Source organism: Oryctolagus cuniculus, chromosome 1 (assembly GCF_964237555.1).
Source record: "Oryctolagus cuniculus chromosome 1, mOryCun1.1, whole genome shotgun sequence".
NCBI classification, from domain to species: domain Eukaryota; kingdom Metazoa; phylum Chordata; class Mammalia; order Lagomorpha; family Leporidae; genus Oryctolagus; species Oryctolagus cuniculus.
Window position 1 is genome coordinate 185,116,120 of NC_091432.1, and position 14,087 is coordinate 185,130,206.

The window sequence follows — 14,087 nt, forward strand, 5'->3', positions numbered from 1 at the left end:
GGAACTGGGGAGGTTGTCATAGAGACCTTGCTGTGTGTAGAGAGAGTTGCTGCAAGAGACAAAAAGCCAGCAGGATTTGCTATATAGGTTTAAACTAGGCACATGTACTAGAATTGAAAGGTGAAACTATTGTATTCTGTTTGTTTAAAAAGATTTATTAATTTATTTGAAATCTGGAGTGATAGGGATGGATTTAATCTGTGGGTTAATTTTTTTTTTTTAGATTATTTATTTATTTGAGAGGTAGAGTTACAGTGAGAGGGAGAGACAGAGAAAGGTCTTCCGTCTGCTGGTTCACTCCCCAAATAGCCGCAATGGCAGGAGCTGTGCTGATCCGAAGCCAGGAGCCAGGAGCTTCTTCCTGGTCTCCCACGAGGGTGCAGGACCCAAGCACCTAGGCCATTCTCCACTGCCTTCCAGAGCCACAGCAGAGAGCTGGACTGGAAGTGGAGCAGCCAGGACTAGAACCGGCGCCCATATGGGATACCGGCACCACAGGCTGAGTATTAACCTACTGAGCCACAGCACTGGGCCAGTTAATTCTTTAAATGGCTGCAACAACTGAGCCTGGGTCAGGACAAAGCCAGGAGCCAGAAACTCCAGCAGGGACTCAAATACTTGAGCTGTTGCCTGCTGTTTCTCAGGTGTAATAGTCTGCAGCTGTATGGAAAGCAGAGTAGCCAGGACACAACCAGCACTGTGCTGTGGAACTTGGGCATCTCAAGCTGTGGCCCAACCTCCAGCACCCAACACTGTGTCTGTATTGTTTGTTTGTTTATTTATTAAGACTTGTTTAGTTATTTGAGAGGCAGAGTTACACAGAGGTCTGCTGGTTCACTCTCCAGATGGATGCAACCACAGCAGCTGGGTGGGTTGGAAACCAGGAGCCAGGAGCTTCCTCCCCGTCTCCCATGTGGGTGGCAGGGGCCCAAGAACTTGGGCCATCTTCCGCTGTTTTCCCAGGCGCATTAGCAGGGAGCTGGATTGGAATCGGGGGATTCAAACCTGCGTCCATGTAGGATGCCTGCCTCAGAGGCTGGGGCTGAATCCGCTATGCCTGCATTATTTATTGATTACAGGTATACCATATTCAATGTGTTTCTCAACTCCACATACTACCCAAGGTGACAAAAGGGTCTATGAAAAGGGGTAGAAGTATCTGCTGTGTTTAGATCACAGCCAAATTAACATTGGCCTCTTCTTTCTCCTACAGCCAGTCTCCCTTTTCATGAGAGGAATAAGCCTCACTCTGATTCAAAAGCAGGGTTCAAAGAAAAGATGTCTATTTCTTGCCACCAGCTACGTGTTATCTGTGCTTAGAACTGGAAAGCACACATCAGAAGAGCACCAGCGTGGAGAGACAGATCATAAGGTACAATGAAGGAGAAAGGGGATGTTAAAATCTCACAGGATTTCAGAGGCGTGAGGCCGGGCCTCACGGACGCTTGCTGTCGTCCGGTTGGGGGCGGCGGAGGTCGCTGGTTCGCTGGGGCCCTCTGTGGCGCTCGGCGGCAGGGCGGAGCGAGAGGGGGCGCTGTGCCGGGGGTGAGGCTCAGTCGCGGTGGCGACCCAGATGGGCGCCAGAGCCCCAAGTGCAGGGACGTAGGGGCGGAGCTTCCCCCGGATATCGTGCGGTTTGCGCCGAGGCCGCCGCGCGCCCTCCGGTCCCGAGGCTCCCGCGCTGCGCTGAGCGTGTCCCGCCTTCCAGCCGGCACCGACGACGGGCGGCCGGCCGGGGCAGGCAGCACTGGTCCCTCGGGAGCAACGCCCGCTCCCCGAGGACAGGAAACTGTTAGAGAACCGGAGCAAGCAGCTGACTGGGGACCAGAGATGCTCACGTCGCCGGCAGGTGAGGCCTATGTTTCAGAGGTCACTGTGCCCTGCCTGGCCCCTGAGTTGCACCTGGCGGCCGAGTGCTCCGTGGTCCTGCGTGTACCCCTAAGATCCAGAGGGCCGGAGCTGACAAGCACGTGTTTAAGCAGTTGTGCCAGGAGGTCCCCATCCCAGAACGCCAGCCCTGGCAGACTGTGCAGGATATGAAGACAGGGGCTCCCTCAGTGACAGTGTGGCTGCAAGACCCTTTTCCACCAGGCCTGGCTGTGACTGCAGCACCGTTGGCAGCCGTGCGTCCGGCCAGCGGGGAGCCCGGCCTCACTGGGTTGGTGAATGCCGTCAATTTCAGTCTGTTCTCGTGAGGGTGGGAGGACTGCAAGGCTCGAAGCCACAGCTCTGCCACGTGGTGGCAGAGGCTACTGGCCTGGCCGATGTGACATGTACAGCTATAACCCAGACATGGACTCAGACCCTTTGAGGGAAGATGGCAGCCTCTCTAGTCCTTCAACTATTGTCTTCAACAAATTGTTTTCGTCAACAGCTGCTCCATCACAGGGTTCACCTACAACCCTCAGAGGCAGGCAAAGAGTGAACATGGAACCGGGGGAGGAGGAGGTGAGCATGCCCCAGGCCCAGGCCCAAGACAGGGTCCTGGTGATTTGTATGTGAGGAGAAGGAGCAGAGGCCCCAGCTTCATCCAAGTTCAACCAAGCCTGGACCTGCTTAGCTAAGGGCTCCCAGGCCCAGCCCAGATGCTAGCCAGATCCTGGCACTGCCTGTGTCCTGGCACTTCCCATGGCCACATGTGCCTTGTCTTTTGTCTCCAGCCTCTGGATGGCCATTCATCCCTACAGGCACCTGCTGCTAATACTGAGGCTGGGCTGGATAGCCTGGGGGCTGGTGGGAAGAGCAACTGCCCTGTCCACACAAATGTCACAGCAGGGGGTGGTGGACCAGAGCATATCCATGTATTTTGCCCTGGACCTATGCACTCCAGCCTAAGCAGGCTGTAGCAGTCATCAGCTCTGGTCTTACGTGGGCCCCTCACCCCACCTGTACTCCCCACCTTGCCCATCTGGCCATGTGCACTGAGTGTCACTTTGCTGCAGCTCATTTGTTTCTAATAAAAGTTCCCGTGGTTTAAAAAATGTAAATAAAATAAAAACCACATAGATTTAGGATTAAGTGCTGAAATAGACCTTTTTAAATAGCCCGCTTTACTTCTTAAAGCCCTGGATTACTTTTCTAAAAATTAATGGTGACTCAGATCACCTCCAGAGTTGTAATCAAGGTATAGTGCAGGTTATACAGTTAAACCCATGGCACCAGTAGATACAAAGTAAACCAAGAGAGTGTTCATCTCCTGTCTTTACACAAGCTCTGCTTTGCTTTTCTCATCTCTCTCCTCCCCTTTCTTTTCCTTCTTCTCTTTTCATTATTTTTTTCTGTACCCAATAGTTTTTCTCAACCCTAAGCTAGGTATCTTTATGTATGTTTTTATTGCAACTATGTATAAAGGAAATACCAATTCTGTTTTTTAAAATGTGATTTTTTCTTTTTTAATTGACACATGATTACATACATTTATGGGTTCAGTGTGGTGACTTAATAAGTAACACTTTTTTTTTTCCTGCAGTGTGCTTTTAGAACTATTCCCTCACACCACTCTCTCTTTGTCAACCCTCAGTAACCATCTGCTCTTACAAAAGACCACACAAGGACTGGCCCACACACCAGCCAGAGCACATGAGCCAATTTTTGCAGCAAAGCAAAATGCAAAAGTCTGGAGTAGGAGTAGAGGAGAAACATGGCTTTCTTTACAGAGGTAATATGACTCTGATTAAGAACAAGGGCACTGAAAGACCTGAGTTTGAATTTCAGCACCAACAATAAATTTCTTTGAAGGAATCATGGGTTTTGTTGTTGAAGAATACCTACTTCACAAGATTGTAAAAAAGAATAAGCAAAATAATATCTATAGAGTGCTTTGTGGATTGATCGGCCTATAGTAGCCTTTAATAATCACTAGCTATATATTTTCCTCAAAATATTTTCTCTGGCCTCCTAACAATAATGAAACTCAGTCTTTGGTGGACTCTGTGGCCAGGACTGGGAGAAGAAAAATGGTATGATTTTAGACACTGTCCTTTAAAAGTATGAATTTTTATTCTAAAATATTTTGAGTGTACATATCATTTAACCAGGAAAATTCCACTTCATTTTTTGTGCAGTTAGGAAGCATAAAAAATTTTATGTGCACACATAGCACACTCTCAAGTACATTTATTTGTACTTTTTTTTTTAAGATACACACATACTTGTTTTTAAAATTTATCTGACTGGTAGAGATATAGATAGTGAGAGAGAGAGACAGAGAGAAAGGTCTTCCTTTTCCGTTGGTTCACCCCCCAAATGGCTGCCACGGCCGGCACTGCGCCAATCTGAAGCCAGGAGCCAGGAGCTTCTTCCTGGTCCCCCATGTGGGTGCAGGTGCCCAAGCACCTGGGCCATCCTCCACTGCCCTCCTGGGCCACAGCAGAGAGCTGGACTGGATGAGGAGCAACTGGGACTAGAACCCAGATCCCATATGGGATGCGGCACTGCAGGTGGAGGACTAACCAAGTGAGCCACGGCGCCGGCCCCTTATCTGTACTTCTATAGCAATCTGCTCATCTGTTATCTCCTATGTAACCCAGTGTGAGTAGGGTTTATATTATCCTATTTTATAATTAATGGAAATAGGAACACAGGAAAACAACCTGACTTGGCAAAAAGCCAAGGTTAGACCTGGGGTGTCCGGACCCTTTCCAATTTTTTTTATCCTCTGTACTGGCTGATGACCATGGAGGCAAAATGCACTAGGATTTGACTGCCAGAGGAGTCCCAGCTGAATGGTAACCAAAGGAGAGAGGAGTACTTGGAAGTAGCATGGCTGAAATCCAGCTAAGCGTTGAAATCTTGTTGGCAATTTCTCCTTAATTGGCAGCAGTAATTACTGTCAGTGATCCATCTAGCCACTTTGCGAACAGCAGGGATGCTAGCAGGAGCGCCTGGTGGATGTCTCCTAAGGGAGCAGTGATTGCTTTGGCTGCACTCGGCTGCAGCAGTCTTCGGGCAGTGAAGCTCCTGCAGTGGCACAGTCGGAGGCGCTAACCATTTTCTAATAACCACCTCAGGCTTTGGCATCAGACTCTCTGGCATTGTCTAGGGAAGCTCTTTGTGCTCTTTGCTGCCGCTTGTCAAGTCAAGCCTCTTGTCTAATTTTGCTGGGAAAACTGATACTGTGTATTAAATCACTCACATCAGCGCGTTCTGGTGTGTGCCTTGCTAGCGGGTTCTGGTGTGTGCCTTGCTAGGGCTCAAGCAAACAGCAGAGAGGTTTTTAAAAAGGTCCCCTGTTTCACAGCTTTTCCATCCATGGGTCCATGTGTCTGACATCAGGATGTGGTGCTGAGTTAATGACCTCAGGAAACACTTGGATGCCCATATTGTCTGCGTGGTTTTCTTGAACCTCACATGGACTGACTTCATCCTGTTTCAGAGTCCATAGGGCTGCATTTGCCTCTCCACTTCCTGTGCAGGCCTTCCTCTGGTTTGCGGCTGTGCACTTCATCTTGCGCCTTTAAGGGGCACACTGAGCTGAGGGAGACAGAGACATTTTGTGAAGTCTGCTCAGTGCTTATCACCCAATCACTGATCTCAGCTTTTCTTTCCCTATTTTACAAATCTGAAGCACTTCTTCTCCAGTCTGTCTATAACTCTCTGTTCTAACTCTACCATCTTCAGAGGAAATAAGCAGGTGTTAAGTTCCTTTTCCAAACCTTGACCTTATAATACCTTTATTCCTACAAACATATGCTCCCAAGACTCAGTCACATAAATATGTTAAACGTGGTATTGATTTGATGACTTCATAAACCCCAGATTCCTAGACAGTTGTGTGAAAAGGCTTTCTTAAATTCTCTGTTAATCTGCCCTAATTTCCTTCTCAAGGCAATTACATACAATGCCTCTTGAAGCTAATTCTTGGAATTTGCAGCTTGGCAGCTTCCTACTGGGACTCTAAAGGGCTAATAAGTCATGAGGATTAGGTCAAATGGAAACTATTCTCATGTCCAACTTCTCTATAAACTTACATGCAAAGTCTTTAGAAAGTTCCCAGAAAATGCATAGTATGAAAAACTAGGCAAGTAGTTAAAATTTTTTTTTGCACAAAAATTTATCTTTTGTCACGGTTTTTCACAAACTTTTGGAAGGATTCTTATATTGTGACCTTAATTGAAAGAACTATTGCCTTGCAAACTAAAATTTTACAAATTTTAAGTTTACTTCAACAGAGAAGTGGAATTTTAAGTACTTCATTACTTTCCAGTGCCTTTGAAATTGTTAAGGTTGGCAAACAGGCCCCCTGAGGGCATGGAATATGTCTGATTCAGCTACGGTTTTATCCAGGGGCCCTACATGTTTCCTAGAATAGAGTGGCACTCAATGAATAAAGTGAATGAATGAATGGAAAGATAGAATCAGAGTCACATTGTAGTAGCCTAATTGTATATTTTCAGGGTAATGTGGTATTTAAAAAGGGACAATGACAACACATTTCTAAAAGAAGATGGATGACTCTTATTTATCACATCTTAAAAAGAAGGAATTCAGCTTCTATCACTTGATCTAGGTTTTCAATTACAGAAGCATTGAGAAATCTCTGTGGCTGAATAAGGGTGAATCTTTAAGGCAAGATGAAGGCCCAAGCTGCCCTTGTGGACATCAATATTCCCACAGAGTGCTTTCCATGAAGAAAAGTATGGACTTGCTGTCTTTTCATCCAGACTCCTAGAGCTTGGCTGACTGCCTGGTTTATCCCAGGACATTAGTCAGTCCACAAATCCCACATTTGTTTATTCAGTCCAGAGCAAGTGAATACTGCCATTCTCCCATCTCCTTTGTTGGCACATGCCTTCTTAACCTGCATTGAGTTCTACAACACAAAATAGAGTGACTAATCTTTTGGGGGCTTCCCCTTCCCAGGTTCTTGTATGAGCAACTACGTCGATAGACCACAGAGCCGCGTGCCTGTCGTTTTCCCTCATGGTGTCCTTTTATTCTGGTGGTTCCACAACGTACTTGATGAACTAATACCTTCCAGAATGTGGCTGAACTGGTGCCACCATTAAGAAGGTTATCAGACTTGCAGTGTTGTGAGGAAATGTTAGAGGCAAAGAGAGCTTAGGTTGATTATTTACACTTAGCCAGTCTTCTGAGTGCAGAAGTCATCTCCTTACACTCAGAAACTTTTCTAGTTGTGAGTAAGTGGGTCTGAAAGTGCAGAAAGTAGGAATCTTAACACAGAAACAACCCTTTAGGATTTTTATACAGTTAATATGTGGTGGAACTGGAAGATGAAGCTAAACAGAATTACATTCTTTATCACTAGGCTATTTGTCTTTCCAAAAATAGCTATAAAGACCTGTGAGAATCTGTGTCTGAATTTCAATTGATCGTACAACAATGATTCATTTTGGAAGATGGAAGATAGTAGAAGACAGACGAGGGGATAAAGGAAATCAAACAGCTGACATTTTTGCTGTAAGTCCCAGGTGACTTTACAAAGTGTTGCACAAAGCAGCTTGGTAAATAATTCTTGTTGATCATCAGGCCTGTGGAAATCTTATTTCTTCCTTCAAGTTTTGACTTTGACTATGTTTACCAATGATAATCTGTTTTTCTCTTCTTTTGCCTTCTTCTTCCAACTCTCAACCAGAAGTGTCTGCCAGAAGATTTCTTAGAGACTGCAAATGTACACTGATGCTTGAAGCAAGAACATTCAAGGATTTCCCTATTACCTCAACTTTGAAGGAGCAGGCATTTAGCCTAGCAGTCCATACACCTGCCTCCCACATCAGAGTATCTGGATTTGATGCCTGGCTCTGGCTTCTGACTCTAACTCCAGCTTTCCAGCACTGCAAAATCCGGGAGGCAGTGGTGATGGCCCCACTGATCTGGGTTGATTTCCCCTACTGCTTGCTCTGATCATGGCCCAGTCTTGGCTGTTTTGGACAGTGAGGAGTGATGCAGCATATGGGAGTTGTGTTTGTCTCTTGCCTCTCAAATAAAGAAGGATAAAATATTTCCAATGCAAATATACAAGTATGGAGAGTAAAAAGAAGAAACAAAGGAACATGTATTTAATCCAGACCTGATTGCTCTCTCTTATTCCATATGCTTTCCCTGATGCCTTGTAGACTGTAATTAACTAATTGTGCTTGCCACCAGAGAAAAATAAAGATTTTTATGTGGTATAGCAGGAGCGGAGATGGTGTAGTATAAAAGCACAGAGTCTGGAATTAGGCATCATTGACTTTGAAAAGAAAGTTAGCTCATGACTAGTTGTGTGATGTAGGGAAATTGCTTACCTTCTTTAAGGCTCAGGTTCCTAATATGTAAAATGGAAATAAAAATCATAACATTAACTGATATTTATTGTGCACGTATTATGTGCTGGTGATAAACTGCTTATATGTACTGCTCATTTAATCCGCACAATAATCCTATGAATAGATACTTACTATAATTTCCATTTTATAGATAAAGAAGTCAGACTTTATGAGAGAAATTAAGTAGTTTTGCCAAAGTCGCACAGTCATTCTGTGATGGGGCTAAAATAGGAATCTCTGAAGCTCAATGCTGAGTGCATGCTCTTAACCATTGATGTTTGTCTGCAAATCTAGAGCATAAAAGGCACACAAGCGGTGCTCAGCAAGTGGCCTCTGCTACTAATTTAGCCTTATAGTAATCACTAGGCAATGCTTAGAAAGCCACAATTTCTTAGAATTTGTCAACACTAATAGTTTTAAACCATTGTGAGCCCAGTTTGTGTCAGGCACTTTTTAATATAGTGATTCACTGATTCATCATGAAAAAGAGTTCTTTATTTTTCTGATGAAGAAAGTGAGTCTTAGAAAAGTTAAGAATTTTGTTTAGAATTTCATAAATTGCAATGATGGAAGTGACAATCACATCCAGGAGGGTCCTATGTGAAAACTCATGCTGTTGTACTCTTGCAGCCTGATTTCTTTGTTTTATGATTAAATTCACATGTTCTCTATCAGATGCCATTCCCACATAATTAAAAAAAAATTAACCTAATTTCATTAAGGCATAGTTGACAAAAAATTATGTATTTATAGCATCTAATGTGATGTTTTGAAAAATTCATGCACTGTGAAATAGTTAAAACAAGCTAATTAGGGGGCAGGCATTGTGGTACAGTAGGTTAAGCTACCACTTGGGATTCCATTCATCCCGTATTGGAGTCTTGACTACTCTGCTTCTAATCCCACAGGGAGTTAATGCACCTGGAAAGCAGCACATGATGGCACAACTGCATTAATTTCTGCCACCCACATGGATGGAGTTTCTGGCTCCAGGCAGCAGTTTCGCCCATCATTTGGTGAGAATATTTACCCTTATCAGTCTTGAGGTATTCTACTGGGGTAAGTGGAGTTCTGGGCTCCTGGTTTTGCTCTGGCCTAGTCCTAGCCACTGTAGCCATTTGCGGAGTGAGCCAGTGGATGGGTGATCTGTATCTCTCCCTCTTTCTGTGTCATTCTGCATTTCAAATAAATAAAATAAAGCTTTAAAAAAATAAAAAAAATTCTATTGTCTGACTTCTAACTCAAGGCTTGAATTAGGATAGACTTTGTAACTTTTTTTTTTTTTTTTTAATTTTTGACAGGCAGAGTGGACAGTGAGAGAGAGACAGAGAGAGAAAGGTCTTCCTTTGCCGTTGGTTCACCCTCCAATGGCCGCCGCTGCTGATCCGATGGCAGGAGCCAGGAGCCAGGTGCTTTTCCTGGTCTCCCATGGGGTGCAGGGCCCAAGCACCTGGGCCATCCTCCACTGCACTCCCTGGCCATAGCAGAGAGCTGGCCTGGAAGAGGGGCAACCGGGACAGAATCCGTCGCCCCAACCGGGACTAGAACTCGGTGTGCCGGCGCCGCAAGGTGGAGGATTAGCCTATTGAGCCATGGCGCCGGCTCAGACTTTGTAACTTTTTAGTTTGAATTACAGAGATCAAAAAGGTGGTGTTGTGATCCCTGTATATTTGCTATACAGCAAAAATAACAATAATGATCATTACCTTTCAAAGCTCATGCTTTTAATAAAAATTAAGTTAAAATTTTTTTTAGCATTTGTCCATTTTATTTAAAAAACTGTAAGTCACATACAATTCGCCCATTTTGAAGTGTACAATGTTTACTCAGTGTTGTGCATCGTTACAATCTAATTTCAGAACATTTTCATCCTCCCTGAAAGAAGCCTTAGACCCATTAGTAGATAATCCCTACCTTCCAATCCTCACAAACATTAAGCATTCATTAATCTAGTTTAGTCTCTGCCACTTGCCTATTTGGGGTATTTATACAAATAGAATCATGAAGTTGTGTGGTCTTTTGTAACTGGCTTCCTTCACTTAGCATAACGTTTTCAAGATTCATCCATGTCATAGCACGAATCAGTACTTCATCCCTTTCTATTGCTGATATTAGTATGTCAAGTCACATAATTCAACAATGATCATCCATTAACAAGACCTGAAGCTAATCACTACCATTGAAAAACTGACACACAATCATAGTCTAGTAAATAGCAATACAAATCTGGGTTAATCACAGCTTCAGAAGATAACGATCTATCGTTTGACAAGAAAAGGACTGAGAACAACATGCAAAATGCTTAAGTCTAACCAAACTTTGACAATGCAAGAAACTACCTAAGCTCAAACTCTCAACACTAGCTCAACTAGATCCGTATGTTTCAAAGCAAGACCACTAACTGACTCAGCAAGTAACTCTGCACAGGCTTATGTGTTCTAAAAGCACTGCACCAGCAACCTCTAGCTTCCAAATTTTCACCAGTATCTACCCAGGCAATCTAAAACTAACTACAGGCCCCGTACTCCTATACTTGCGTGTACCCTTCTCTTTGGGGATACTTCATTGTTCCTCTGGTGTACACACTCCTTTGGTTCAGCAGCAGGCTAATAAACCTAGCTTTGCAGGTGAAATCCTGTTGGTCTTTGGCCAATGGGCTTCACCAGTACAAATCAATCAACAAATTACCTTTTAAATGAGACATAAAGGTTTTATCTCCATATGCAAAAGTAATGAACCCAATATTTTAAATAAAAATGCCTAGTAATGTTATCAGTATTAAAGTTAATCAGTTTTAACCATGGCAATTTCATTAAACAAATAGAAATGTATGAAACTGCAGATATAAAAACTGACAGCTAGCCTGTTGTGACAAAACTTGCAACCTTAAATAGTCCTGCAAAAGAATTTCTCCATATCTAAAAATGTATATTTGGTGTTTTTCAAAAGTCTCCTAATTTTGAGATGATTGATTTAAAGTTAACTACTCCAGCAAACCACTGTAAAAATAAATGTATCATTACATATGCAATGGCATTTGGCACTCTACTAGGTTGAGTGGCTTTTTTTCTAAGTAAACAATGAATGATGGCCAAAGCAAAATTTTGCCTCTGAGTAGAATTCTAAGCTTAAGGGAAAAAAAGTCATTAATGATGAAGGTATTCTTATTTTAAAATGTTTTTAATTTTTTACAAAGATTTTTAATTAAGTTTCACAGTCACTAAGCAGTTTTTACACTTAGGCTTCATGATTCTCTTGTCTTTGTGCTTTCAAATGGAGCCATCTTCCAAACATGACAAGTTTCAGGATCATATAGTATTTTATTCAAATTATGTTTTCCAAAAGAGAGGATCTGTGTTAGTTGCTTTTGAAAGTTCTCATACCATTTCAGAACCACATTTGCTGGAATGAACATTTCAGATGGACTTGGTGTCATCTGGGCCTGAGAGACAGCAAATGATGAAGCAAAACTGTAGAAGTTGTCCAACATTTTTTGTGTGAACTGAGTGAATGAGTCAACTGAGGAACAGCAGCATTGCCTACTGGAGTCTGCTGAGCCAAACTGTCCAACAGTTCCACTGAAATTCCAATCTGAGCAACAGACGGAGTCCGGACAACATTCATGGTTCCAAAGGGGTGCCGGCTTCCTTCTCCAGATTTAAGTTCTGAAATTTCTTCTGAATCAGGCATGTTTATCAGTTCTATACAGATGTTGATTGCTTTTGTCATATCTTTTTTATGTTTTCATGAGACTTTTTTAAAAAGATTTATTTATTTTATTTGAAAGGCAGAATTACAGAGAGGCAGAGGTGGAGGCGGAGGTGGAGGCGGAGGCAGAGGCAGAGAGACAGAGACAGGAAGAGAGAGAGAGAGAGAGAGAGAGAGAGAGAGAGATCTTCCATCTGCTGATTCTCTCCCCAAATGGCCATAATGGCTGGAACTGGGCCGATCCATACCCAGGAGCCAGAAGCTTCTTCTGAGTCTCCCACTCAGTTTCAGGGGCCATAAGCAGAGAGCTAGATCAGAAGTGGAGCAGCTGGGATGCCAGCACCACAGGTGGCAGCTTTACCTGCTACACCACATTGCCTGTCCCAAAGTTAAAATTCTGAGCCATTATATTGAGGTAGGTGCAGCTTCTAGTGCAAATATCTTTTGGCTGTCCTCATTCAGGAAGACATAAAGATATAGTTCTAGAAAGAAGATACAATATTGAAAATAGATCCTTTAATATCATCTCTGTGAGCTTCATGGTCTATGCCTAGGTGATTTTCAAAGTAACTTCATTTTGGGAGGTGTTGACAAATTTCCATTCTTTTTTTTCCTTTTTCATTCATTCTTCTCCATTCTCCTCTTCCTGCCCCCCTAGTGAAAACCTTCAGGGAAACCAAGGAGAAACTTGAACCCAGCAAGAGGACAAATGGAATTATTGGTAATATTTTCCAGGAGCAGGACTCTACTTGGTGGCCATTTGAATCTTCTTTCTGGCTTTGATAGTGAGCATACTACAAAATCCCAAATGTAAATAGAAAGAGGTTGAATGTGTCATGATAAACCAGGTTATGCTATGATAGCAAATAAACTCAGAATTTGAGTGGCTTATGAAACACTGGCGTGTTCTCACACATGTTTATCCATGGTCTGCACAGAGGGGAGGGCTGCTTCCTGAAGTCACTTAGGAATTCAGATGGATGGAATAGCCACTTTTTGGTCATTACACCATAAAGTAAGAAAAAAAAAAGCTTTGGAGAGGCTTGTACTGGTGATGAACGTTTGGTCTGGAGATGAAATGCATTCCTTTTTCTTATAACTGGCTGGCAGTCCTATCTAACCAGGGTTGGGGGAGAATTTGGAATATTTGGCAGATGGCATCTATGACCACTGTGGATATTGACTCAGTGTGCAGCTTCTTCCCCTGGCCTTCCACTTCTGGAACTCTGGGGACAACAATCCTATCGTCTAAAGATACTCTTTTCTTTACTAGCCAAAAAAGAAAATGATAAATATATAAACTCAAATTTTTCACTTGTATTTTTAACTCTGATTAATTCTGTATTAATACGGAAGTGAGGGATGAACAGCATGAGTAAAAAAATAAAGAACTTTGGGCCAGCACTGTAATCTAGCAGGTTAAACTGCCACCTCCTATACCAGTATTCCATGTAAGTTGCAGATTCGAGTTCTGGCTGCTCTACTTCTGTATCAACTCCCTGCTAATGTGCCTTGGAAAACAGTGGAAGATGGTGCAAGTACTTGAGCCCCTGTCACCCATATGGGAGAGGTGGATGAAGCTTCTGGTTCCTGGCTTTGGCCTGGTCCAGCCCTGGCAGTTGTGGCCATTTGGGGAGTGAACCTGCATAAGGAAGATGGATTTCTCTTTCTCTCTCTGCCCCCACCCCACAACTTTGCCTTTCAAATAGGATAAATAAATCTTTAAAAAGTAAAAAGTTTAAAAAAGCAGATGATCAAGAAGTGGGCAGTTAAGATGTTGCTTGGGATGCCCAACTGAGCTCCTCGATTCAAGTCTTGGCTTCTGCTCTTGATTCCAGCTTCCTGCTAATGAACACCCTAGCAGCTAGCAGCTGATAGTCGAAGCAGTTGGGTCCCTGTCATCTATGTGGGAGACTTGAATTGAGTTTCCAGCTCCTGACTTCAGCCTGGCCATCACAGGCATTTTGGGGATGAGCAAGCAGATGGGAACTCTGGGTCCTTCCTTGTCTTTCTTTTTTTCTCAAATAAAAAAATACATAAAAAATTCTAAAAAATATACAACCAAGCCTATTAATTACAAACATGGATCATTTGTTAATCCTTATTCAGAAT

The 14,087-nt window shown here is 43.3% G+C and overlaps 1 protein-coding gene across 1 annotated transcript; it reads left to right on the forward strand.

Annotated features, from left to right (window-relative positions):
* Positions 1-1,377: 1,377 nt before the first annotated feature.
* LOC103348072 (uncharacterized) lies at positions 1,378-13,235 on the forward strand. The gene is made up of 4 exons (XM_070061301.1): positions 1,378-1,849; positions 7,291-7,419; positions 9,176-9,283; positions 12,634-13,235. Exons 1-2 carry the CDS (start codon positions 1,378-1,380, stop codon positions 7,329-7,331), a joined length of 513 nt encoding a protein of 170 aa, XP_069917402.1. The 3' UTR covers positions 7,332-7,419; positions 9,176-9,283; positions 12,634-13,235.
* Positions 13,236-14,087: the final 852 nt, after the last annotated feature.